The sequence below is a fragment of the Nothoprocta perdicaria genome, unplaced genomic scaffold, assembly GCF_003342845.1.
Source record: "Nothoprocta perdicaria isolate Ctin4 unplaced genomic scaffold, notPer1 scaffold_120, whole genome shotgun sequence".
Taxonomy (NCBI): domain Eukaryota; kingdom Metazoa; phylum Chordata; class Aves; order Tinamiformes; family Tinamidae; genus Nothoprocta; species Nothoprocta perdicaria.
In genome coordinates, this window is record NW_020454317.1 from 1,551,137 (window position 1) to 1,578,295 (window position 27,159).

At 42.4% G+C, this 27,159-nt stretch overlaps 3 protein-coding genes across 5 annotated transcripts in view; 2 read left to right on the forward strand and 1 right to left on the reverse strand.

Moving 5' to 3' along the window:
• The window catches only part of MAN1A2 (mannosidase alpha class 1A member 2), a 139,717-nt gene extending 133,927 nt beyond the window's left edge, over window positions 1-5,790 (forward strand). The window contains exon 13 of the mRNA XM_026054301.1: window positions 1,155-5,790. Coding sequence (XP_025910086.1) covers window positions 1,155-1,287 — 133 coding nt within the window. The 3' untranslated portion in view covers window positions 1,288-5,790. The remainder of the gene's footprint in view (window positions 1-1,154) is intronic.
• Window positions 5,791-12,502: 6,712 nt separating this feature from the next.
• ZNF697 (zinc finger protein 697) lies at window positions 12,503-13,927 on the forward strand. The gene is made up of 2 exons (XM_026054321.1): window positions 12,503-12,512; window positions 12,829-13,927. Exon 2 carries the CDS (start codon window positions 12,975-12,977, stop codon window positions 13,680-13,682), a length of 708 nt encoding a protein of 235 aa, XP_025910106.1. The 5' UTR covers window positions 12,503-12,512; window positions 12,829-12,974; the 3' UTR covers window positions 13,683-13,927.
• Window positions 13,928-16,636: 2,709 nt separating this feature from the next.
• On the reverse strand, window positions 16,637-26,834 carry LOC112960083 (3 beta-hydroxysteroid dehydrogenase/Delta 5-->4-isomerase-like). 3 transcript variants are annotated; one of them, XM_026054256.1, is made up of 4 exons: window positions 26,790-26,834; window positions 26,295-26,508; window positions 20,765-20,929; window positions 16,637-17,904 (listed from the first exon to the last, which is right to left on the reverse strand). In XM_026054256.1, exons 2-4 carry the CDS (start codon window positions 26,446-26,448, stop codon window positions 17,090-17,092), a joined length of 1,134 nt encoding a protein of 377 aa, XP_025910041.1. In that variant the 5' UTR covers window positions 26,449-26,508; window positions 26,790-26,834; the 3' UTR covers window positions 16,637-17,089. The 3 variants fall into 3 exon arrangements, with proteins under 3 accessions (XP_025910041.1, XP_025910043.1, XP_025910042.1); XM_026054258.1 differs by having other exon boundaries at window positions 26,794-26,829; XM_026054257.1 differs by having other exon boundaries at window positions 26,295-26,504; window positions 26,790-26,825.
• Window positions 26,835-27,159: the final 325 nt, after the last annotated feature.

Genomic DNA, 27,159 nt, shown 5'->3' on the forward strand with positions numbered 1-27,159 from the left:
GAGGTGGAAGAGCTACTGGGAGAGAAAGCAAGGAAGGAGAAATGAGGAAAGGGTGTTAGACTATGAGAAAAAAAAAAAAAAAAAAAAAAGAAAAAAATGTAGAGCAAGAAGCCAGAGTGTGGGACAAAAGAAAGTTGCCTAATTAATTCTTATCTGCAAGTAGTTACTTGGTGAAGAAATGAAGAAAAAGTAGAGCTATGCAGCCTCAGCTCTGCATCTGATTTGGATATGGCTAAGGAACAGCAGCATCAGCAGAGGGAAGACAGAGTAACGTGCGTGTGCGTTAGAAGCCACTACTGGGAATGTCACCCATTGTCACGTGCTTTTCTAGATAGCAAACCCTCAGCTAAAGCAGGGGCTCAGAGGCCCTGTAGGTCCCTAATGTTAAGCCTGTTGAGCCCACAGTCAGATTTTCTGAAGCAAGGGAAATGCCTTTTGAATTTTAGCAATTGACTTTGTATTTGACTAAGATTCCTCCTGTCAATATCACCCTTCAAAGACACCTTCAAACTCGCCAACACGTTCAAATTTCTTATTCAGGAATAAGAATCAAGAAATGCTCATTTTCTATGTACATCTAGAACTTTAACTTTGTTACATGCTTCATTTCTTCTATAATGAGTAATAGTTCTGAATCCTCTCTGCTGATCCTCACTGTGCAATACGTTGGTCCATTTCCTCCCACCAGAAACAGAACCAGTTTTCAACATGTTGTCGATAACCTATGTATCTGTCAGGCTTCGCGGCTTCTCCCAATCTTGCTCTGAATCTTTGATCTGGAATCAAAAGGATTGTCTGTTTTCAAGCGAGTTCTCTCATTCAAAGAGGTGTTTGCCAACTCCTCTGCCACTTCCTTGCCCCTAGAATCTTTGTGCTCAGTGTCTTGATGTTTCTGTCACACCAGTTCTTTGAATGGAGTCTTGAAAAACAGAACACATTACTTGGAAAGATTAACATGCTGGCTGTATAGCACCTTTTCATCAGGATAAAATTGGCTCTTCAGATCATTTTAACAGGGAAGGCAGTGTGTTTTGTGGGGAGTGCTGTAAAAATAGCTTTAGCTGTTGAGAGTTGGAGCCTGAAGTTACTCTGTTGCCCCTGTCTGTTGCTCTCCATTAATACCTATCATTTTTCTTCTCTGTCTTGATATCCAGGTATTTGTATCTGCTTTTCTCCAATGATGACCTTCTACCTTTAGACAACTGGGTTTTTAACACGGAAGCTCATCCTCTGCCCGTTTTACACTTAGCCAACACCACACTGTCAGGAAATCCTGCTTATCGATAAGAACAGCTCTAAGAGGAGGAAGACAGACTGTTTTCACCTGTTTTGTTTACATGGACCACCTGAGATTTCAAGCCGGAGAGGAGAAAGACACTTGATAAATCTTGAGGGTTGAGTGAAGTACTGGCATGAGAAACAAAGCTCTTCACCATATAGATAAGTAAAACTGAAAAACAAAAGTTCCATTTTATACATGACCAAAACACGCTAGTGTGGTATTTGCAGGACAGAGACCTGCACTTTGAACTCTCACAAGAATTGGAGTGTACTGTTTAATATGAATGCAGCAGCCTAAGGAAGAAGAAGAGGCTTTCCTGTCCAGGGAAAGGAACTAGCTGCTGCTGCAGTTGGCTATTGCGAGGAACAACGCACCAGTCACCCCTGCTGATGGGGTGGGTTCCAAATGCTTTTCTTTCTTTTTTTCTTTTTTTTTTTTTTTTGAGGATGACATGAACAAAGGAACCGCAAAAAGCAGCATCACTGCACCAGCAGCATCAGGATTTCTTTCTTTCTTTCTTTTCTTTTTTTTCCTTTTTTCTTGCTTCGTGTACCTGCCTGAATTTTCAAATCATCATTTTGCCCAGACTGGCAGCCATTCTCCAGGACTCTAAAACATGAAAACATGCATGCTCACACCCAGAAAACAATCAGTAAGCATTTGGTTTGTTGTTCACTGGCACCATTGTGAGTTTTAGATCATTTGGCAAGCTACAGTTTGGAGTGTGGAGTGTATCACAGGGGTAGGAAGAGCCTCCTTTCCTCACACATTTTTTCACAGTGAAGTCGATATTCTTTTATTTGTCCTGTCTGTTGAATCAGAGATGAAAACATGACAAAAGCAGTTTCTTGTGGTGTATTTGACAGAATATAGCATATTACAGTTAGAAATGCTTGCTCTGAGGTAGCCAACAGGAGTGTTTTGTTGCTTTATGTTAGTCCATACAAACTGGATTTTCCCAAAATTATCTTTTTTTTCTGTGAATATTATCCAGAGAAAGTCCTTTTACAGATTTGAAATCTTGACTTTTTTTACTTCTGTGTATGATAGAAGCTCAAAACAGCATTTGATTTTGTTTATAAAACTCTTTTTCATTTGGGTCACCATCTGCTTCAGTGTAAAGCAAATACATTTTTCTTTGGAAAAAACATAACATCTCTTACCTATGAGTGAAAAAAGAAGCTATCAAATCCCTTCTTCTCTTAGTTTATGAGAAATGAGATAATATGTTACCTGTAATTGCTTTTTCTGGATATTATGATGCTGGGATAGTCCAGATAGTTTGAGATTAGGCCAGACAGTAAGTGTAGACTGCTTCAGTCTTCACTTAAAATTTATATTTATTAAGAGAAGTTTATTTTTTTCAAGCCTTTTTTTTTTTATCATTGTTCCAGAATCCTTACTACTCAAATGGTTCTTTTTATTTCCCTTTACAGTTTCCAGATCTCTTCACCATGGTGCCTCCCCCTTGCTGAAAGAGAACTGAGGTGCTTCTCTCCCTCCTAATTCGTGCACAGGTCGAGTCTTTTAAAAATCCTGATTGTGTTTTCATATTAAAAGTCAGTGGCAGAACTCCCTTGAAGGAGCTTACAACAGTATAGTGTCACCTCCAAAGGTACTGAGTGCTATAGCAACTCCCTCCTCCCCATCCCAAAAAAATGTTTATATATGAAGTTTTATATATAAATGATTTACACCTTCAAATATAATTTGTGTGGGTGTAAATTATATGCACAATTGAGAAAAATCTGTCTCTATATTAAAGAGGGATTTCCCGAATTCCTGTCTTCAGTCCTCTTGCATATTAACTTAGACACAAAAATCATCACTTGGCATGTCAGTTCAAATATACATGCTCGAAGAAAAAAAGTGTTATTAGATGCTTTTCTCCAGACTGTTACCTCAGATTAACATTAGGAAGATAGAAAATTTGGAAAACACTCCAGTGTCAACATTTTTACCTTAACATTAATTAGTAATTAATTAATCACAGTTACTGTGATTTACAGTAGTAGTTCAAAACTAATTTGAGAATTGTTAAAGTAATTGATATAGTAGATAATTCCAATTCAAGCAATTTTTTACTTAGAATTAACAATAAATGGTCCCACAAATAAATGGTCCCATTGATCCACATTAATTTATTTTTCTAATTAGCATTAAATGACTTTAATAAGTCATTTATAAATGACTTAAATAAACTGAGTATTTCCCATCCTCTGAGAATTGTTAGTTTTAAGCAGCATTTGATTGCCTTTGTGCTACTAAATCTTTATGGGTACAAAGGAGAATAAAGAAAAACAGACTCTTCATTAGAGGGGTGAGAAAAAAAAAAAAAAGGCACCTTCTACCACTTTTACCCCAGCCCCTCCACACATTTCTCAATATATGCAAGTCAGAGTGGCTGCCAGTCTGTTCAGAGAAAGGTGAAGGACGGAGTTTTGGAGTCCCAGAAAGAGAAATGGCAAACTTCAGCTCATCCTTGCTCTCTCAGTCACCTGTTTCGAAGTACAGAAAAACCACTGAAATTTCTCCATGAATTCCAATGGATTAAATCACTGCCACAAGAATGCTTGAATTGAGGACCTAAGCCATTCCGTGGTGATGGGACAGTGTTTTTCTCAGTGCAGATGTACAGTACTGCTATTTCTTCTTTGTATAGACAAGCAGCAGGTACCAAATAAAGGACACTTGTTTCGCATTACCAAGTTACCCAATGTTTGTCAATCTCTGCCCTGTCACTATTTAAAACGCAAACCATTCTCTCTCTCCAGCAGCTACTGATATGTAAAGGCTATATCAAAAATAATGCGTTCTGTGGACTACTTGCTGTGTCATTCATGAATGTCAGTACCCTGAGATATCCTAGAGAAAGCTGAGTTTGGAGGCAGTGGGTTCTGAGCAAGGTGCTCATGGTAGCCAAGTGTGGATATTGAAGCTTTCAGCTGCAGTAGAATGCGCTCTTTCTCAGCCCGTCACAAAGAAGTAGGTACTAGGCTGCAGAAGGGAGTTATATGCAAGCCAAAGTTCAGACCACTTTCCCTCTGGGTACATAAGGTACAGATGAATATTGTCATTTCTGCTGCTGTCTTACATACTTTCATGAAGATAGAGTGTAAATTTAAGCTCAAGATGACTTTTTAGTCTTAGCTGTTTCAAAGCCTTGCACTATGTTCTCTAACAGTCCTCAAATTCTTTAGGTAGCTGTTGCCTTCTAGCAATTTCTGCAATGCTCTTTCCTCTTACAGGATGAAATAAGCAACAGAAAATCATGTACATTTTTGACACACTGGATTTGTGCAAGAGTCTGGATATCCCAGAGTTGTCCATTTTCTTTTTGCATGCATTCAAAACAAGTATGTTTTATATTATTTTCTTAATCGAAGCCTCAAACTTGCCTGTGCATCAGGATCTGCTAGCATTGAAGTTTTTTCTAACACTTACAGCTTGACTTTTCAAATAAGCCGAATTTCTGCAGTTTCCTTTGACCAACTTGGAGCTGTGTGCATCCTGCGGTCAAGGAGACAACTTCTTAGATTTGTCCTCTGTTTAGCAATAAAATCTTTGAATGGTATTCAGGGTGTTCATCTTGCTGCACAACATGGTCCTTTAATAAGAACATGTAAGATTGTAAACACCCTGGAGTATTGGGAAAAACAAATAGGGTAGTTCCCTGAGTCATTCACATCTTTGAGGCTGCTTTGGCTTCCTACTCCAAATTTGTGAATGGTTCTTCCACCTACTATTTATTGATATATTCTCAACTGATACTTTACAGGACTTGAATATTGAGTCTCCAGAGCTCAAAAAGTAAAATCAGGCACTCTCTCTGTGCAGTACCATCCTGTAAGAGTAAATACCTACCTTGTCTTGATTTATAGCTAAGCAAAACTCTGTCTGACTGTCCTTTATGATCCCCTCTACCCCTGAGGAAATGATACTATAAACCATAATGTCCCTCTTCCTAGTTTGAATGGAGAAGCAGTTAATAGTATTAACACTGAAAGGATCAACAGTGTCATCTGGCATACACAGAAAACTGTGAGGCAGTGTCCATCTCAGGGTTGTAATAACAGACTCTTATTAAATTGAGTTTGTTATCTAATTGTTAGGTGTATTGTGTTTTTAAAGGGAGAAATTAAAAATAAGCTTGTTACTAGAGGAAAAAATGAAAATACACTGTTGATTCACATGGTAGTTCAGAGATCTGTTTACGATCCCTGGTATGGCACCCCTCTTCCAGCCTTTGAATTTTGAGAAACATTCTGATTCAGTGGAGTTGAGTTGCCACACAAGAGGAAACCCAGGCTCTTTTGCAAGTTCATGTACGTACAAGTGTAGCAGAGATGATGAGCATCAGCTGTGTCCGCTGTCCGGCCACTCTAACAAACTGCTGTGTAATTGTCCAGAAAAGTTGGGAATCACCAAACTAGGAGACAGACGGACTTGTTACACTCAGATTGTTCCCTTTAATCCTGGTTGCTTTGTGGAAGCTGGTTTTGCATTCTGCCTTTATCTTCCTTTGTCTAAAATTGACCAATTATTTTTCCTCCAAATTAATAAAAGGGCAAGAGTCTATCTTCTGACATGGGAACCTTCTGGCTGCCTCTGGAATCCTGCATATGTACTTTTTACAGATTAAAGATAATATTGTATATAAAAAAGAAGATTGAATAAAGAATGTCTTTAAGTGAGAAATGTGTCTTTTGTGTCCTTTGCCGCCAAGAGCAACCTCTAGTAACATTGGACTATGAAGCTGATCCTATTTCACAGCTCGTGCAACAGCTTTTCATTCTTCTTAAGCTCTACTAGGAACTCTCTCTGTCAACTTAAGCATTTATCAGGACCCACTATTGCAAAATTAACTCCTCTCTTCCCCATAGCTTCTATTAGCAGATTGCTGCATTGCTCCATGCTCAAATTTTTATTAAGATGTGACTGAATGTACAACAGCCTGAGACTTTCTGTGCCATTGTGAAAGCCATCAGTATTCACAAAATTCTAAGCTTGCTATCCCATTATAAAATTTGGTTGAAATTGGCTGAAAAATTCAAAAGGCAAAGATGAGGGCAAAGAGGACAGGCAGACAAGCAGAGCTACAAAATAAACTTAAATTTCCTTAGACACCATGTTAAAACTCTAGGTTTTTATGACACTAACAGGTAAATTAGCAACTAAATCTGTCCAGCCATTTTGTTACCCATTTCTTTTAGAACAGATTAATAGTTGTTTGTTTAAATGTTCACAGCCAAAGTGTTATGAGGAATTCTCATTTAAGGGAGATGATTTCCCCCCTGCATTTTCAAATTTACTGAAAATCTTGCTGATCTCTGCAGCAGATCTCTGTTTTGCAGTACAGCAAATGAATAGCCAGATTTGCTTTCTGGTTCATGTTAACTGTACATAATCCTCACTCTCTGGCATTAGCCCATATTACTTGTATGCAGTGCCTCGTTTCCATGGTGTACCATGTCTCTGCAATGTATTTTCACAGCTCTTTCCCATGCCTCTTAATTGAGTGCTTTATACCCTGTACCTAACTACACAGCATGTTTCTGTTCTTCTCCCTCCTTCAGTGCAACTTTCTAAGAGAAAATTACTTCCAAATTACTGTAACTCAGTGAAGTACATAGCACGTGATGCACTCCCCCTGCCCTGCACTCTGTTATTGCTCCCCAGTGCTACAAACCCCGTGTGTTCACATGGCACCCAGTTTACTTACTCCTACACCTCCAGTTGCTCTGCCATTACGCACTACATCTTTGTCTGCAGCATTATGGCCTGTACTGAATACTTAATTCCTCCATCTTCACGGCTCTCCAAGCAGTACCGTGTTCTTCGTGGCTCAACTCTATTGCCCGCAGCTTGCTGAAAATGAAATGTTTCACCTATCTCTTTCTACCTCCTCTGAAACACTATTTCTTTGCAAACTTTCCTGTTTTATGTCTCTATTGGCACTCTGCCTGTATGTTCTTCCCCCACCAAATATGTGATTAGTTGTGCTCCTCCTATGTGCATTTGCTCAAGCATAGTGGGTATTTTTATCTGCCATTTCCATGTATATTAATTAGCAATACTTAAAAATCCTGAAATAAATCCCTCCTGAAGGCACATGAGGTATTTTTAGCCTTTTTATTGTAGCTTTGAGAGATGTCTTCTCTCAGCAGAAAGCCGTAGACACTTTGTGTGCCTTGGGAAGAAATGGTTCCTTGATTTCTACCAGTCAACAAGTGGGATATGTGAAGAAGGCACAGTTAGCTTTAAGATTTGTGTGTGTGTATGTGTGTGTGTATGTGTGAGAGAGAGATCAAACTCCCATATGAACAGGTTTGAGGGGAGCGGTCACTCATACAGCCAAACAGCTTGCAGGTAAACATTCAGGGAGGGAATGGGGAGGGAAAAAAAGCACCATCTGTGCATGTGTACCAACACTTTGTTCACGTTTGTCTTTTGGAGTTTCCATTGTACAATTATCGGCAACAACATCTATTTGTTACACTATAAACTAGAAAGAATAAACTGCTGCCTGACAAAGTATAAAATAAATTGTGGTATTGGTATCACCCTAATCATGCAGTATTCCCATGTGATTTGCATTACTGCTAAAGCCACAAAAGGAAGAATGTCCCTCAGTTATTTCTTCCAAGAGCTGGTACCGTATAAGCCTGTGCACCCACCCATCTTCTCACCTATTCATGTTGAAGCTGCAGTAAGCCAATCAGTGGAAGAAGTTCTCCAAAACAGTGGTGGATGCCCAAAGTCTGACATGTCATACATCAGCACATAGAGATCTGTGTGCAGATTGCAGAAGGTGAAATGTAGGTCACATGGGTAGATGGACACGTTAATGGCTGTTATATGGATCATGCCCAGTGTTTCTGTGAAAAACTCCACAAATTTGCTGGTTAACTTTACCTACATGTTGGGCCACAGAATGTAGTTTGAAGGAATCACTGAAGATACAGAATTACCTGGGATACAAAAGACAGAAGTTTCCAGATTAACCAGATACATGTTCTTAAATGATTTCAGGTGAGGTATGTATAGTACAGCTTGTCTAATTCGATAAATGATGTGTTCTTGATTAACTTGACTTGAAAATATGAACACAAGAATTGTGCAATGGAGAAGGAATTGTATAAAGAAGAGATAGTAAAGAATAACTCAAGGAAGGCAATTCCTAAGTGTATTAGTGAATATAATTGCATCCTGGAACTGGGACAAATCTTGTATAATGGCAAAAATGAGTTTCTTTGCAGCAGCAAAAGACCAGGAAGGATTGTCAACAAAGAGAAGAAAGGATTAAGTAATCTTGAGGCTTGTCACAACAGAAGGCAGAGGAAATTCAAAACATCAAGACAGTCTTATTCCTCCAGAGACTAGAAACAAAGCTTTTTACTATAGAGACAAGAAACAAAACTTTTTACTATAATCTGGGATGATATCAGTTTGAAATCATTAAAACTGAGAAAGACCTCAGTGTATAGTCAGCTACAGTGTCTCAGGTCACCAATGTATGGTGAAAAAAAAGCAGATTAAATTGTAACATCTATGCAGAGTCAACACTACAGTCTACCAAACTTGTCTCGCCAGCAACCGAGAGCAGATTTCCAGGGAAGTATAGAAGAATAAGGCAATTTCTTCAAGATACTGTCCCATACTGAAATGATCGGCAGCTCAAGAATGTTCTGAGCTGCCGATCAGAGCTATTTAATAGCTCTTGACAGACTTTTTTCCCTCATGAATTAGTCCTGTCACTTTTTCAAATCAATGTAAAGTGCCAGTATGCAGAAGAAGCTGTGCCAAAAGGTTCCCAGTGTATGCACAGCTAGCATGGACTAAAAGGGTGTTTCTGATGAAACTGAAAAGCATCAATGTTGTACAAAGCCTGAAGATACATCAGGGATACATCTGGGATACAGTGCTTAGTTCTGATGGCCCATTACCATTACCAGGAAGGCACATCAGTGGCATAGCTACAACAGCATTTAGGTTTACCAGAGAATTAAGAGCTTCTATCAGGCACAGCGAGAAAAGTTTCAGCTGGCAAAATGGAAGGCTGACAGAAGGGATAGCTGCTATCCACAAACACATTAAATAGCTGAACATCCCGGAAAACAAAAACACTGTTTTTTTCCTGGAGGATAAAAGACACTGCCACTTTGCCCTGCCAAACAAAACAAAACAATCAAACAAAAACTCACATAAAGACTCCTCACAAATGGATATTAAAAGATTCTGAATAACTTTCTGCTAGACATTTGAAGCAGGTTTCTGGCTAGACTTCCCCAACAAGTAGAGCAGATTAAGAAAAAAGAAGTTGATCTGTTAAGCAAAGGATGATGTATTGTGGTTGCCTGCAACTTTGGAGATGTGGATCAAGGACATAGGACGTCCCTTCTTTTCTCACATTCCAGAATTCCTGCGAGACAGATGTATCTAGGGCTCAGTTTCTAGGCCCTTGGTATCTAGGGCTCAGCCCTTTCCTTTTTGTTGTCATCTCTCCCAGTGCAGGCTAAGTGTAAAATGCCATTGGAACAGAAAAATCAACCTTTCTTACTGGAGTAATTGGCTCACATTTGTTACTTTGATTGTATGGGGACAACAGAAATTCACCAGAATAGCTGCTATTAAGTGGTCTAGATTGGTTACCTGTTCTGCTTTCAGCAGTCAGTCAATACACACTGCTGTTACTGTAGGACATGAATCTCTTTGATTTCATTGAACAAAGAATATCATACTAACATATTCAGTAGCACAGCACTGAATAAGATACTTTTTCCACAGATAAACTTCCTTGTGCAATGACTTGGACAGCAAAATAGATTGAGATACCTGATCATTGCCACTCTGAGATTCTCCAGCGTACTACCCATGGCATGTATTTATATCTTGTTTTGCCCATCCTTGTGTATGTAATTTCTGTTACAAGCTCATCCTACGCTTTACTCAGTTACATGTCCCATTATTTCTTTTGGAACTTTACGGGTTATTTCTATATTAATTAACATTTACATCACGGGGTTGTGTGACAGTTGTGTGACATTTTTTGCAAGAGTACTCTCAGATCTGCAGTGACACAGGCATTTCCTGCAATTCAGTGAGGAAGAATCTCTGTATTACCTGTGTTTGTATGCTTAAATCTTAGGACTCAGTATTACTTGCCTAGCCATTTCTTATCTTATTCTTATCATGTAGTATAATTCATTTAATATCCTGTTGATTGTGTAAAGTGATAACTTGTAAAACAAACTTCATCCATAATAGACCGGTATTTTCGTAGTACTTCGAAATCCCTAATGTCTGCCAAGTATCCATGTCACGCTTTTTTGACAATGTACATTCTTCATAAAAACATTCACTAGCATTTATTATCCAATATTTCTCCAGTGAATTTATCCTACGTTAATGATAGCACGATACCGCTCTGGACCAATGCCAAGTATGTACTTGCAATTTCCATGGAAATAACAGGGCAATGTGATATTTGCTTTTGTTTCTGTTCTTCTGGAACTTCTTTTGTATTCCAAAATTTATTAAAAATCAGCATCAATAGCTCAAGGTCCAAGGTCCATTTTAGCAAGTAAGTAGCTATTCCTCTGGAGACAAAACAGTATTAATAAGTGGTGTTTAAGCTCAGCTTTTGTACTTGATGAAATATTTCATTATTGTGTAGCATGTGAATTTTATCAGCATACTCTTGCTGCTTCTCCCTTTTCTGCATCATTCAAAAGTAAATAACACCTCAAAAATAAAAAATATGCTAATTTATTCCCACTATGTGTATGTGTGTGTGTGTGTGTGTGTGTGTGTATATATATATATATATATATAAAAAGTTATTACTGACTGCGATCCTGCTGCCAGTGGAGTTCCCTTGATAACCACTACTTTGCTTTACTGATTGCCAGCAAACTGATGAGTATTACTGGCCAGCTAACTTAAAAGGTACTAAAGTACTTACTGGTCAGGTATACACTGTAGCCACTTTGCTAGAGTGCCAGGCACAGGGGGATACAGGCAGCTTTCTACAAAGCACACTGAAGTGATTTGCAGTAAGTGTGCGTATTCATACTCGTATCCCTTGCAGGACACCCCCTGAGACAGCCCGACTGTTGTGCGTGTGGCTGACGCACAGCAGCAGTGACCCCAAGGAGCCACGGCAACTTCTACCCATTCCCGGAGACTTGCCAGTCTCAGGGGATGAGATTTGAAAGATGCTGTTTTCCCGCTGCAGACACCACGTGGTGCAGTTGTTTAGGGTACGTATCTGAACCTAGTGGCAACCGAGCTGAAAATTTATGGGTGCTCATGAAGCCTGATCCACCTTTCGCCGTTTCCTCCTCCATAATTAGTACCCACAGAAAGCGAAAGGCGAGAGCTCCTTGCGGCCTTCTTCCCTACTCTGGCAGCCTAAAGTTAAGACACACAAATGTGCACCTTCTAGAATGAACCTTCTCCCCGGCCCATTGCTTGCAGGAAGGCGGCACAACCAAGAGGAGGGATGAAACCATGGGCAGATGATGGTTTCCAGCTGATTTCTACACTGAAAGCTAACGAATGCACTATGAGGCTTCAGCTTTGCCACAGGCTCTGCTGATCCTGACCCAGACCTGCCAACCCTGTCACCACTGTCCTGCCTGGCTTAAAAATCACACCTATACAACACAAACAGGACTAACACAAGGCAGCAGAGCGCGGCCGCTCCCCCATGTTGATGCTCGGCCACCAGCTGCCATCTTGCCCCCTGCTTATCTGCCGCCCAGCGCTCCCCACAGCCCCGCAGCGCTCCCAGCCCCCGCGCTCCCTCCCGGCCCCCCTCTTCCCTCTCCCTCTTCCCGGGGCCCGCTCCGGCCGGGCTCGGGGCGAGGCCGCCCCCGCGCGGGCAGGCGCGGAGCCGCCACGGCGCCGCAGGGAGCGGGAGGGCGGCGCGAGGCGCCCGCAGCCACCGCCGGCCCGCGCCGTGGGGCCGCCCCGGGCGCGCGGGCCCGAGGCGAGGCGAGGGCGGCGGGGGCGCCCCCAGCGGTGCCCTCCTGCTCGGGGGGCAGCAGCGCGTCCAGCCGCTGCGCTGTGGCACCGGCTCCCTCCCGAACCCGCCCCGTTCCCCGAGGCGGCGCGGGGCCTGTCCCGCCTGGCGGCAGCCGCTCGGAGGCCGCCCCACAGGCCGCGCTGTGGGTGCCCCGTGCCCCGGAGATGCCGGAGAGGGATCTCCTCAGTGAGATCTCTGCAGGTGAGGGACGTGCAAAGTTAATTCCTCATCCCAGGAAAGTAAAGCCTCTGCAGTGAGTTTACAGCCAGTGGCTCTGCCACCAAGAAGGCACACTCACAGTTTTCCACCACTCCCATCTTCTGGACCTTTCCCTCATCTGTCTTTATTTTTCAGACACTAAGGAAGGGAGTGGTCTTATATCAGTGGGTGTGGAAGGGATTTTTCTTTATGATTTAAACCATTAACTAGGATTTAATAGAGGCTCACCTCTTATAATTATGTTTCTCTATCTCCCTTTTCTTGTTGAGCATTAAAATGCTGCTTCTTGTTCATCCAGATGATGAGATCATTAGTGAGGATGAAGAGGACAGTCCTTTGGGAGATGATCCTGAACATACAGAACAATATGAGACATTACTGGAGATACTTGAAGAGAGTGTGTTCCAGAAATGTAGTGAGGAAGAGGCCTACCAGAACCAGCACATGCTAAAAATGCGCAAGAGAGACTCCCTTGGGGAGACAAAGGATAACTGTGTTCATCTGGAATTAGATTTTAGAAAATTTCACAGCATCCTTCTTGATCAAGAAGATGCTGTAGCAGATGATCTCCATGAATACAGTGAGTGTGAAGTAGTCTTCAGTCAGACATCAAATGTTCTGCAACATGAAATATCCCAGATAGGTGAGAAACCTCACAAATGTATTGAATGTGACAAAAGCTTTTGCTGGCACTCTGATCTAGTTAAACACCAGAGAACCCACACAGGTGAGAAGCCCTTCATATGCAGTGAGTGTGGGGAAAACTTCAGTGTGAGCTCCCACCTTATCACCCACAGAAGAATACACGCAGGAGAGAGACCCTACTGTTGTCCTGACTGTGGGAAAACCTTCAGCCGAAACTCACACCTTAGAAGTCACCAGCGAACCCACACTGGCGAAAGGCCTTTTGAATGTATGGCATGTGGAAAAAGCTTCAGTGATTCCTCAACACTCATTCAGCATCAGAGAACCCACACGGGTGAGAAACCCTACGCTTGTTCCAGATGTGGGAAATGCTTCAGCCGGAGTTCTCACCTCAGCAGGCACCAGAGAGTTCATGTGGGAAAAAGATCCTTTCCGTGTGCTGAATGTGGGAAGAGTTTCCAATATGAGAGTCACCTCACTCAGCACTGTAAACTGCACCTGGGATAGAGAGCAAGACACCTTGTCCCTCAGGCCTGTGAGCATTGCAGTTCTGCCTTTATGCATGCATAAGTTCTATGGCTGATTGAAAAAAGGAAGAAGCTGCCTTTGGGAGGAGAGGATCTTTGCCATAGTGCAAGAACATTGCAGAACTGATGACGTGGCAGAGGTTAGAAGTGGGAATAGGCTTGCTGTCAGAAGGGCAAGATTGATACGGGGATTTAGGGAAGGGCAGGGTAGCAAGAAATAGGAACTTTGGTGAAGAAGGAATTTGGTGGTAAGAAAACTGATTTCTGGAAGTGTAGCCACTGAAGCCACTGATCTCACTGTCTTACTAAGAGGCAAAGAGTAAGCTCCAGCAACTGGAGTCTCTGTTCTAGGAAATGAGGCATGGACTTGTGGAAGAAGAAAGGTCCTTTATTCTCTCCTGACAGCATCTGTAAATATTTTAGGAGCTTAGTTAAATATGGTCAAGAATATCCCAGTTCTCTAATGCATTTGTAATGTTCAAACTCTGATGTATTAACAGTCTTTCTATTAAATAGAAACCCTTCTTTGGTCATTCTCCTTCTATCTTCTCTTTCTGTGTGCTCAGACTGTCCTTTATACTGTAGTGACAGAGCAGATAATATGATTTTCCTCATCATCAGTTTCAATAAAGAGAAGAAGACTCACTTGCTTAAAAAAATAGCGGATGTTAGTGTCCCTGTTGGTACAGGGGTATCCTTTAGCTTTTGTAAGTAGGGTTGGATAACCATCTTCAGTAGTATTTTTTCATATTCATTCATTCTGAGAGTCTTATTCAAGCCTGGAGGCAATCAAGATAACCATGAATATGTAAATATTCTTGAGCTGATCTGGAATTCTACTAGTAGCTCTTGGAGCGCTGCAAATGTTTAATATTTTGGAGCCTTTTGGAGGCTTATGACCTGTGCAGACCCCTCTTCCATAAGAGTGCAATGAAAATAGGCAACTGGAGAGGAACAAAGTATGGATGGGGGTGACTGCAAGGAAACAGACTGCAGATTAAGGGGTTTGGAGGGAAATGGAGCTTGCTCTGCTGGGTTATAGGGGAACAAACATGAAGACAGGCAGCTGAAGGAAACAGCGCAGCAGATGATAAGACTGGAAGTAAAGAGCTCATGAACATAGGTCTGGTCAGGTCTGGAGAGGAACAAGGTGTGAATGGAGGGAGCTGAAAGATGGGCCATGAGTGAATATAGGAAACTCACAGTGATGACAGTCTGAATGGAGGAATGTGAAGAGGCACAGAGTGAGAGTGAAAGAAGCTGGTGGGGAAAACAGCAGGAATAAGTGGTCCTGGAGAAGAGCAGAGCACAAAGGTGGTAACTAGAAGGTAAGCACATCTGAAAAAAAAAATGAAGGGAAACAGTAAGAGCGGAAGTAACTGAAGGAAAAGAGGAGTCTGAAAGGGAAGAGAGGGCAAACAAGGAAATGGAAAGGAACAAACTGTGAAGAGAGGTAATGGAGGTAGAGCAAAGCTCTGTTGGAGTAGTCTGGTGAGAAAACTGCCCCAAATTCAGGAAATTGCAGGGGTAAAGAATATGAATGGTGAGGGCTAGAGAGGAAAGCAGGCATGAACAGATCCAGAAGGAGAGAACTTGAAGGGAGGGGAAGAGTGCATAGATCTGCTGGACAAGAGGGGGACAGAGCTCTGTCAGAGGCATCTAACAGGGAGTCATTTGTCCTAAACTTAGCAATGCTTTTGAGACACTTTATCCCTTAATATTCTTGTATACAGGATAGGATGTTACAGTCTGGTTGGATGGACGAGATGAGCAAAAAAACTATGGATGATTGGGCTTAGATCAGTTAGTGCTCAGCAGGTCATACTCTTTTAGGAGGCTGGTGCTGCAGGTGTTTGTCCTGGGATCTATTCTGTTCAGCAGGACTGGTGGGAGGCAATGGAGCAAGTCTGCAGATGACACCAAACTGTGGGGAACAGCTGATACACTTGAGGGCAAACTTGCCATTCAGAGGTGCCTCGTCAATTTGAAGGAATGGACAAGAGCATCCTTAAAAATTCAACAAAGTCAAGCATGCTATATATGCTTGACCTATATGCATTTATGACTATTTATGCAAGGGCTCATCTGGGAAGGAAGAAGCCTGCAAAAACGCAGTCTGGGAGCTGGCTGACTAGAAGTAGTTCTGCTGAAAAGAGCCGGGGATCTTGGTAGACAGCAAGCTGAGCATGAGCTGGCAGTGCCCAGCTTTGCTGTCCTGGCAGCATAGGGAGCCTGGGCTTTATTAATAGCTCTTCTTCAAAATAAGATAAACCTGTGTGCCTACCAATAAAGGTTTCACAGAGGAAACCTTCACCATCCTGAAGAGAATAGAGAAACTCCTACCTTTTAGGGCTATTTTCAGCAAGTGAGCTGTAGATTTAAGCAGCAAATGCTGGATCATGTGTAAAAGGGTATGTGCTCACAAGTTCTGTGGTTTTGGCTGTGAAATAAAGCTATACTTTCTGCTGAAACTTACAGGACCATTAGAAAAGCACGTGCTCTATCAGCTAAAACTAACCTTTTTCCCTAGCTGAGAGCTGGAAATAGCATGAAATTATTTTCCAGTACTGTTTATTTCCCCAGTGTCCACGAATGTCCTGACTCTGCCGTGGAAACTTTTTAGTGACCATGGCTGTCCTGGAATATTTTTCTGTTTTTCATCTTGTTAAAGCTGTTGTTCTGTTGGGCAGCCATTATATTTATTGCAAAATCAGTAACTAAGAAAATGAGAATCAATGAGGAACGGTCTTAAGCTGGCCAAAGGAGGGACCCTCTCTTCCTCCTCCATGAATCTGTCCTTACTAACTATGTTGCACTTATATTATGCTTTATACCTCACAGTGTTTACCATGCCCAAATTTGTTCTTGTTCTTGTTCTTAAGACTGATAGGTGAATGATAGGCAAAGCTAAAAACTGCTCTTGAGAAACTCTAACACCATTTTCAACCATGTGGCTTCTGCATGCCGGGTGTTCAGTAATGCTCGTAAGAGTTCAATGACTTAAGAACAAGTCAGCTTATTCATACTTTTTTATACAGTATAGTCATAGTTCTAGGAAAAATTGTGCCATGATTGCTTTTCCAGAAGTGGAGTGGAGTAAAAAGAAGGGCTGATGTATTTAAACTGTGGAGTCTTATTAAAATAATGTGTTCATGCCATGCAAGATGTCAAGGTGGATGTGAGCTATACAGTAATGTAAACCCGATTAGCCTGTTCTCCACAAAAATGTGAACATTTCACATTTATTCTATTTTTTGGCGGGTATGGTGGAATGTTACCCAAATTCTCCATTTAAATACTTTTCAGTTTGCTTCTGCTTCTGTTCTCCTAGCTTTCCTCCAGCTTGTCAGCCTGCTTGTTTAGCCAGGTGTCAACTCCAACCAAGACCTAGGCTGCCTTGTTTTTCAAATACTCCCTTCTCTGCGGGACTATGGAGGCAATCCACTGACTTGTGCACTGCTTGGCCTCCTCCCATGTGTAGCGGGGCACGTAGCCAAAATCCTTCTGTGCCTTGCTGTAAGAGAAGGTGAATGGGGTGTTCAGCAGAGTGACCAGGTGGCGGTTGGTAGAGGGGATGTATCTGACAAAGGGCCTGAGCAAGAAGCTCACTATCTCCAGCAGCAGTGAGAAGTAATACAGCACTGTCAGCGGCATGGGGAGCCGGGGCTCAATTCCAAATCCCAGGTCCTTAGTCAGCTCGTAATTCAGATCAGCGTAGCTCACATGAGGAGTGTCATCAGAGATGTAGTAGAACTGCCCCCTGATGTGCTTGGCTTTCTGCGGGACCTGCAGGGCTTTGGCTGCCTGTACATGTGCCCAGGCGATGTTTCCCACGTACACGGGGTTCACCAAAGCCTCCTTCCTGGAGAAACGTAGGTAGATGTTTTTGTTCAGTAGACTCTTATCCAGATGACCCTGAAGAAATGGACATCCTTCTCCAAAAATGTACATGGATCTCAGGGCACATGTCAGCAGCACACCACCATCCTTTAACAGCTGGCCATCGGCCTTCAGCACAGAATCCTCTGCCAGTCTCTTACTTTGGGCATAAGGAGATTTTGATATACTCTCATAAACTGTATCTTCATCACCATTGAAAACTGGGTCACCTCTGCAGTTTGGGCCTGCTACTTCTATAGTGCTGGTGTATATGAAGTGCTGGACGTTACAACGGGTACATGCCTCCAGCAGGAGCTGAGTACCTTCAAAAGAGAAACGTGTGAGTCAGGTTGCATGCAGCTGCGTTAGCTGACAGACCATGATTTTAGTCAGAGCAATGTCAGGCAAAATTTTTGTCAGAGCAATTTGACCATGTGGTCAAACATCATAGAGTAATATGTAGTGAGCAGTTTGTTGCTTGTGTATGTATCCATCTCTTATTTTTTGCATATTCTGTCATTTACTTTGGACATCACTACTGCATTAATGCTGTTAGTGTGACTTACTGCATGAACTATATATCACATTAAAAGTACAAGATTTCATAAAAATCCTACCACAATGTTTTCAATAGCAAGAGCAGAGATAAACCAGCAACTCCATGTTCTCTCAAATAGCCAAAGATGTCAAGCTAAGAAATTGCACCCAAAGAAGAAATAAATATTTTAATATATTATAGACTCTTTTCCTACTGAGATTTGAGGCAGAATTACCTTATTTGATGTTCACAATGTAATTAAGAGATAATAATGTATAAAAGAATCGATGACTTTGGAACAAAAGATACAAGTGAGGCCACAGAATCTTTGACAAGGGAATGTTATGAAATGGTTGATATGAAATGGCTCCAGAAGGGCCATTTCTAAATGGGGGGGATAAATCCTAGGGATAAAATTAAACACTTGCAGTTTATTTATTGCATAAATGTTCTAACAAGTCTTCTCATTCTCTTATGACAATAAGTAAAGCCAGTAATGCAATCAATGTTGGCTAGTCTGGCTGAAGAGAATATAATGAATAAAAGGATTCAACGGCCTAAGAAATACTGTCAGGAAAATATGGATCCATTAATGAGCAAGGAATGGCATTAATTGAGCTGAATATTGTTAGGACACTAAGATTCTTCTTTTCAAACTTGAACAAGAAAAAATAAAGTTGCTATGACAAATGGAAAGTAAATCTAGACAAGGCTTTGAAAAACACTAATGCAATGCAAAGTAAAATAGTTATACAGCAAAAAAAAACTAATGTGAAAAATGAATTCATGCAACCGTATGACACAGAAGCCGTGCTCTTCTGGAAAATGCTTAGCTATTCTTGCCATCAATGATATTTTAAAGATGAAGGAAACTAATAATTTTTAAAATTTTCTTCCTCAAGCTGCATCTAAAAGGATACCATACTTCTGAGGGATTCTCTGTGAAATGTGAGACAGAGCAAAGAAAACTTGCATCATGGCAAGTTTAAATTGTAGTTCACTGAGGTTCTCTCTGTCTCCTCACTGAATTTTGGATTCAGAGATCTTGCATGGCTTGCTTTTCTGCACCACTTTTTTTGAGATCACTCTGAAAGGCTCAAAATACAGAGGTCCTCAAGTGCAGGATGAGGTTGCTAAAAAAAGTGCAGACTCTCGGAGCCCAACCCCTGTCACAGTCACGTGGCCTTTGCTGCAAGACCAGCTCTCACAAGGCAGGTGAGGTTCTGTCTATGTTTCCCTTTTATGACTCTTGTTTTTGTAGATCTATATTTGAAACCAGCTGGATTTTCATTTAAAAACAAAATGGTGGGTTTATTACTTCTCTGGATTGTGAGCATTCTGGTCTGGTTCCTTGTCACATCTGTACTGGAAGAGTTTTGTTTTCAAAGAGAAACACAACTTCCACCCTGCCTATCAATGAGGAATATAGCAGTGCTCTTAGGGGTTTGGAAAGCCAGGGGAGCAACAGAGGAGCCAGGAAGAAAAAGAGGGAAACAGAGAGGAGGACTTCAGTATTTCTGGACTGATCTCAGGGGACTCTAGGAGCAGGACTGGTCTGTGCTTTCATCCTACCAGATGTTATCAGGTGTTGTCCGTGGGAGATAGAATGATTTATGAAAGGCTGGGTGGTTTTTGCTTAATTCTGAACCTTCCTGAAGAATGAACTGGTCAAATTGAAACTCACTAACTCCATCTCCTTTCTGCTTTTGAGATGTTGATATATTTGCAGGGGTTCAGACAATACTATCTGCTGTGGAGAAAAAGATGGTAGCAGAAAATAAACAGCTCTATAAATGCCCTTTCCAAATTACCACTGCTCTATCTTTATTTTTCCTACTTCTCAATGCACAGGCTTGTGCCTCTTTGCCCTTCCCTCCTGAAAGGGAGCTCAGAAGCTGCCTTCTGGACTGTAATCTGTGTTCACTTTTTAATTTTGGTTTTGACTGAACAAAAACGAGCAGGTCTGGAAGTTGATGAATCACCAATACTTTTGTAAGTAGTGGAACACAGAAGTATATTACTTATTTGTCTGTGCTGAAGCCCTTCACCTGTGGTAGAGACGAACAAAGGACAAAGAGATCTTCATGTAAATAAGCACTAATCCTCACCAAAGAGCTGAGGCAATGCGGCCAGGGAGGCCCATGAGGTTGTTCTTTGGGGAAATAAATTGAAATTTCCTGATTCCCGATATCGCATACACCATTCCAAAGACAAATCACTCCTCCTTCGTTTAATCTTTTCATGAGAAAAAGGGACTCCTTTGTAAAAAGGGAGATCCTGTCACCAAGTGACAGCTCTTCAAAAGGGACAGGCGAGGAAGGAAAGGACGTGGGGTAGCGATGTATGGTAGGGAGTGTTTCAGTTGCATGGAGCTCCAGGTGGGTGATGGAAAAGCCGAGTGTTTATGGGTCAGGATCAGGGGGAAATCCTGCAGTGCACGACTGGTGCGGGCTGAGTGTGAAGAGGGACAGCTCTCTATAGGGCTTTACATGTGCATGTTTTGCATTCATATGAATATTTGTGCAAGATGCACAACATCCCAGTGAATCTGTCTCAAAAAGCCGGGTAAACTGTTCCCTTCCCTGAGCAGCTGATACTCAGCACTTAATAGACACAGGCCTAGGAAAGGTGCTTCTCCGACTCACCTATTACGTTGACTTCCCAGAGCAGCTGCTTCTCTATGAGCCCCAAGGTGTCAATGATGGAGGCTGTGTGGATGACAAGGGAGACCCCCTGGCAGGCAGCGTGCAGGAATGTCACATCTCGGATATCTCCTTCCAGGATTTTCACCTCTGTCTTGCCCTGGAAATCTGCAAGAGCAGCAGAAAACAAAGAAAAGGACCTCACTAGCATCCTAATCTGTGCTAAAAGGACTGGTGAAGCCACAGCTGGGAAGTGCTAAATACCTAAGCACAGGAGGGATATTTTAAGGCTGCCAGACAGAAGGTATTTTTCAGTGACAGTGCTGTAAAGTGCTAATTACAGTGACATAGAAGTCTATGTTGCATTACCTATCATATTTTTGGAGCCAATATTCAACAGTCTTTTTTTTTTTTTTTTTTCGGAGAAGCCTTTCTCACTGCAAGCAAGAGTCTGAAGGCTGCGATATGACTTTTTAAAATTCATGGGATGGCCAAGGTGGGAAAGAGGTAACTAACTGGTGATTGTATGTTTATAAGTGTTAACCCAGATGCCAAAAAGCCAGCCACTGCATGCTCTTGTCTTCAAGGTGATGAATTGTCTCTCTCCACCCACAGCCTGTGTACCCAGATCTGTGTTCACACTTATTTCCTGCCCCATGACCTTGCCCATATTGCAGCTTTTCCTTTGCTGCTCTTCTAATACATTCCATATGGTCTCCCACATTTCTTTTATGCACCTCAGCCATGAAGTACTGCACCTCTTGTTACTCCAGCTCTAGCTCCATCTTAGTTTCTGTAATACGGGACCTCTTTTAGGATGCACATCCTTCTGCTCCACATCTAAGTTCTCAAGGCTGCTGTCCTGAGGCAATTCGGCCCTGACTTTAACTGCTGCTACCTTGGTTTAACTGCTCTTTCCCCAGCAGCTAATGTGTGTGACACCTAGTTTCAGGAGCCACAAAGTTTTGCAGACAGTAGCTGCCTTATACAGCCTAGAACTACGCTACAGAACTTAGCCGGCCCAGCCACGTTCCCTGATTGCTGCTGCTGCTGTCCTAGGAAACTTGCTGATGCAGCTGCATGCCACGGGAGAGGACTTGCTCAGCATGACTTACCGCATTCAAGCAAGGAGTGTGATTACAGAAAAAAGACAATCCTCTTGTAAGCCTCTGCTGTGCCTGCACTAGAGGGCTCCCCAGGCACAGCTACGGTGACGGGCCCGGGCAGACACTCTCCCCTCTCACAGTCCCTCGTAACCAACTTCTAAAGGAAAAGCACTCAGGCGTGTAGCTGCTGAGATTCACATTCATTCAAATGTGAACGTACATTTTTTATTTACATTAAGTTAATCCTGTATTAATTTCACATTTATTCTGCTGCAACAGGTTTGATTGATAGTCTCTTCTCATTCTGCTGGCCAGAAATGCAGAATGAGAGCTTAACTGCTTAATATTTCAGAAGCTGTCACTAATCTGAAGTTAGTGCCCTCCTACTCCAGTCACTGACACATGTTATCTTGTGCTAATTTATTTTACAGAATGCAATGATTTTCTTAGGGCTTTTTTTCCAAGGAGTTCACACTGATGTCTCCTTGTATGATAAAAAGGTGCTAGATGATGTGGATGGGCACATAATCTAGGCACTTGCTAGGCAATTTATGTTAAGCATTTGCCAATTAAATTTGCTCTAATAGGTGTTCTCCATGAGTAGGGTTACAGTACTTTAAAGGATTGAGATCTGTGGCTTTCAGGGTATAAATTCTGATATTCAAACATGCCTGTGTTAGAGCAGGCACCTCATGCCTGGACAAAAGTCAGGCAGTTGGAGGTTTTATTTGCACATGCAAATGAAAGCTTTTTGAAAAATAAAGAGAAAATTGGCCTTTTGGAGGCTGATCACCAGGACAGTTGGTATCAGTTGCTGGAAAGCTGCTGTCTAGCCTCTTTGTGCCGTGTTTGGGCTTGCAGATTATTGAAGTTGTGTGTGATATGAAGCAGAAAAGCTGCTCTTGAAGTGCAGCAGTAGGGAAGAGATGAAATGGTCTTTTGGCAGGCGTTCATCTGTGTTCCTGTGTGGTCAGCAGAAGTTGGTGAGTACAATGTGTGCCTTTTCACTTTACTGACATCAGCTAGTTCTCAGGTCTGGTGCATTGATCATGTTTTGTTCTGGGGAAAGGAGAGAGAGAACTATGCAGAGAAGGAAGCAGAGACATAAAACTGAGTCAGACACAGGTGATGTTTGCAGTCTGAGATGGACAGCAAAGACAGACACTTGACTTAAATGTGCACAAACCATTGCTCAGGCACCAAACAAACATCTGGATCAGGTGGGTGTGGAAGAGTCCCCTCTCTAAGAGTCTCCCCCTCTCTGGGCTAAATACCGCCCAGCTCTCTGTTTTTGCGTGCTATGATTGCAAGACAGCAGCTAGCCACTGAGGAAGCTCTCTCTATAGCACCTTGCACAGCCTCTGAGCCTTAAGCAGCCTGCTTGCTATAGGGTTGTGTCTTCTTGGAAATGTAATGATTACTCAGTAAGATTCAATGTCCTTTTGTGAACGGTGTAATCCAATTGTACTATTTGCTCCAAACAGTCTCTCTCTTCTCTGTTGTTTATATTTAAAGCAAGAAGAAAGTCTATATGACTAGAGTAGCTTGAATTAATTTGTGCTCTTGTATGAAGTTTTGAATTACTGTGGGGTAGATGGTGGGGAAAGGCATTCCGCTCAGGACAACTCTCAATTTTTCTGGTTACATGGAAGTCTCATAACAATGATCCACTTTATGCATTCATAAGAGGAAGTCTGAAAATATGTCTATGAAAATGTATCTTTTACTTCTACAGAAAAATGCAATTTATTAGCTTCTTTAGCTTTGAGAAGCTAGTATGTTTATGCTGGTCCCATTTCAAGTACTAGGTTATTCTGTTGCTACTACCATTTCTATTTTGAATGCAAGGACAAAAGCAAATGAATCTGACTGCAAGGTTGAGCTAAAAAGACAGGATTCAATTTGCCACAGTAAGAACTTTCCCCAGCTGTATTACTCCCATACTTTCCTTCTGCTTTGGAGCAGTCCTGGGTTACCAGTGCCCATTTTAAAAGCCTGACATTAAATGGTGAAGTGTCACCTGGTCTGTAAGTTTCAGGCTAGGAAAAATTACATGAAACAAAGGTTAGGGTGGGGAGGGAGATGTGCAGAGGGAGGAGACAGAAGGGAGTCAGTGCTCTGAAATGCTGAGAAGCTAGAGAGAGGAGAGGGAGAGAGGAGAGAAAGAGAGCAAGCTAGAAGCTTCTCATACCTTTCGAAGAAGGTGTCAAAGGTGGACAAAAATGATTCTATAAATGGAGAGACAGGAATGATATGAGGATAATTTGGAAGTGAAGTTGGGAGAGGAACCAAAGCATCTAACCCCATGACACGTTCATTCTCAATGGCACAGTTCAACTGGGTGGAATCTAGGCTTGAGATCACGGCACTTTATATTGGTTGGAGCATCCTGGACTCACTGGGAATGTGCAAGACAGAAAATGCCTCTATTCTAGGCAGGCTGAGCCTGATGGCCAGGGTGTCAGCAGGACAAAGAGAGTGTCCCAGATAGAAAGAGGCACCCAACTGAGCTGTAACTTGCACTTGCTCCTGCAACACTGGCACTGCAGGGACATTGCAAATAAAAGGTGCTCAAGAATTTAATGAGAAAGAAAATAACCGGGCTGTGCTCCAGGCTATTCAAGAAAACCAAACATGTGCCAGCAAGCAGAGGAGTTTCAGCTCCTCTGAAGAATTAGTCATCACAGTAAAAATAATGTATGTGGGGATACTCAGCCCCATAGGCTTTGTAGCAGCCCTGTGTTTAGAAAAGGAGTCACTGTGTCTATTTTTTAGAAAAAGAGTCACTCTGACAAGAGGAGGGCTTGAAAGTGAATGGGAGAAAAACATTTCAGGTAGTCCCAGGCACAGGCAATAGCAGAGCACTTGAAGAGAAGTGACTATAGAGGCTGATACAGACAGGCCTGCCAGCTATGGTGCAGAGCCTCAGGGCAGTCCAAACACACCTGAAATGCCAGCCTGGAGTTCCCACTACCTGCTCCTAGCAGTTAGCGCCGGTAACTCATTTGTCCCTTCCTCCTCCGCTGGCCAGATAAGCAGCAGCAATGGGGCTAGGGTTGGGGCGGGGGGGAGTGGGTGAAATGTGTCTGATACAGTTTAGAGGAGGAAAGGGAAAGCATAGGAAAAGAGTGCATAGAGCTTTCTTTTTAACAAAAAGAAGCAGCAAAACAGTCCAGGCAGGACTGCACTCACCCAGACAGATCCCAGGAAGCTCAAAAGAGCAAAGAGCAGAGATGCTTCTGCCACTGCCTGGCTGCATCAGTGCTAAACCCACACATTCCTGGCACTGCTGGTTTTGTCACTGCGGGAACTGCCTGGAAATCAGGACAGGAAGGGCTGCTGCCATGCCTGTGGGGATCTAGCAAATCCTCACTGACACGGCATGTAAGGTCTAATGAGGAGGAAGTCAGCAAACAAATAAAACTGTCCTAAAGGCTTGTGTAATTTGCACCAAGGTTATGGCTCACTATTGCTATTATTTGATGCCACTTAACCACTTTATAGCAAAACTGTAGCTCATTAGCAAATTGTACAAGGTTATTCCATAAGAATATGCATACATAATTCTGGTATGCAGGAAGATTAATTTTGCAGTTGAGACCTTTGATGCAGGAAAGCACTGTGAAATAAAAGTCTATGATGTACACATTTAGACACTCAATTGAATTTAGGTTCCTGTGTGCCTGTTTGTAGACATGCTGAGGATCCCAGAAAAGTAGGACATTTAAAATACAGCATTATGTGTTCCAGCCTTGCCACAGTGTATCCATGAACCCATTTTGCCCTCTCCATTCCCTTCAAGAAGCTAAAGTACTGACTTAGCCTTTGCAAATGGGACATGTCTCTTCTTTGCTCAGCAAACCAGGTCTTTGCTCTCCAGGAAACTATGATAATAATATGATAACCAGTTTTTAAGCTGTGCCGTTACAACCCTCAGCCAGGGCAGGTCACACCAAGCCTGCAGAAAGTCTGACTAAACCAGGCTTGAGGAGAACCATCATCATTTGCGCTCACAACCCGGTCTCTGCAGTTAGACTTTCTTATCAGAGGCCAAGTCTACATTGTCTGGGCTACGCTGCCCCCCCAAGCACAGACATGCCTTGCTTTTTTTCTCCCCCAGCAGAAATGTGAGGATTTTCACTGATTTTCGTCTTTGGGATTTCCAGCTGGTCAGGCTGAAGGCGAGACCTATCTTTTGGTGTAGCAAAGCCTCAGGTTTTGGCAAGGGCAACTGTTGCTTTTGCATTTTACCTCTGATTTCTGTGCTAAAGGGAGAGGGAAAGATGGGGAGGGGAGGGAAATATGACTTGGTTGAGATAAAACTTGCATCTGCAAAGCTGAGGTGGAGGATGTGAGGTAAAAACTTCCAGCCTAAGATAACATAACATATACCCACGACACATAGGCTAGGACCAGATGGCACTTACTTCCGAAGCTCCTGAGGGCTTCAGTGCTAAAAGCTTTGTCCAGCAGTCGGATCTCAGCCAGTGGCTCCTCTTCTTCCAGCAGCAAGCGGACAATCCTCCGGCCGAGAAACCCTCCTGCTCCTGTCACCAGACAGCTCACCCCGGCCAGCGACATTGCTCTGGGTTGCTCCTCAGCTGCAAACTACCAGCTTGGAATGGCTCTTTCACCTCCTGCCTGAAAACAATGAACAGATGATATCACAACCTCCAAGGTCTTTAAAATCAAGAGATATTACCGGAAGGAAACATTAATGCAAAAACAATCTCTAAATGATATGCAAGATGCTAAACCAACAATTTTTGAAACAGTTCTTACTTTTCTTGCTCTTTCTATTGAGAAATAGCCTAGACATCTTTTTTTCCATGCAAAGAAAAAGATATTTACAAAGATTTATAAACAGAAAAAAATAGCAAATGCGAGAAGGCACAAAACCAAATTCAATGCTATGCACAAACCCACAAATATCTGTCCCAGTCCTTGAGTTCCACCTTTCTAGCATTCGGAAGACTGTAGAGGAGGTTTGCCTGTATTTATACCCTGAACAGCACCACCTCTCTTCCCCTGCTTCCCCCTCCCTCTCTCATGTCTCTGATGTTACAAATGACCAAGTGCTTCCACTCCTCCCCTCCCATGCAAGAGGAATCATGCTGTCGGTCCAAATGCCTGGTTTAATGTGGTGCTGTGTGTCTAAGTTACAGGAGGGTAAATCACTGTGCTGCTTTTTCTCTGTAGGTGTACTTACTTGTTTTACAATGTTAATATGAAGAAAAATTAAATGTAAATAGCAGGAGAAGCCATTCACACTGCTCATGTCACGGTGTTTGT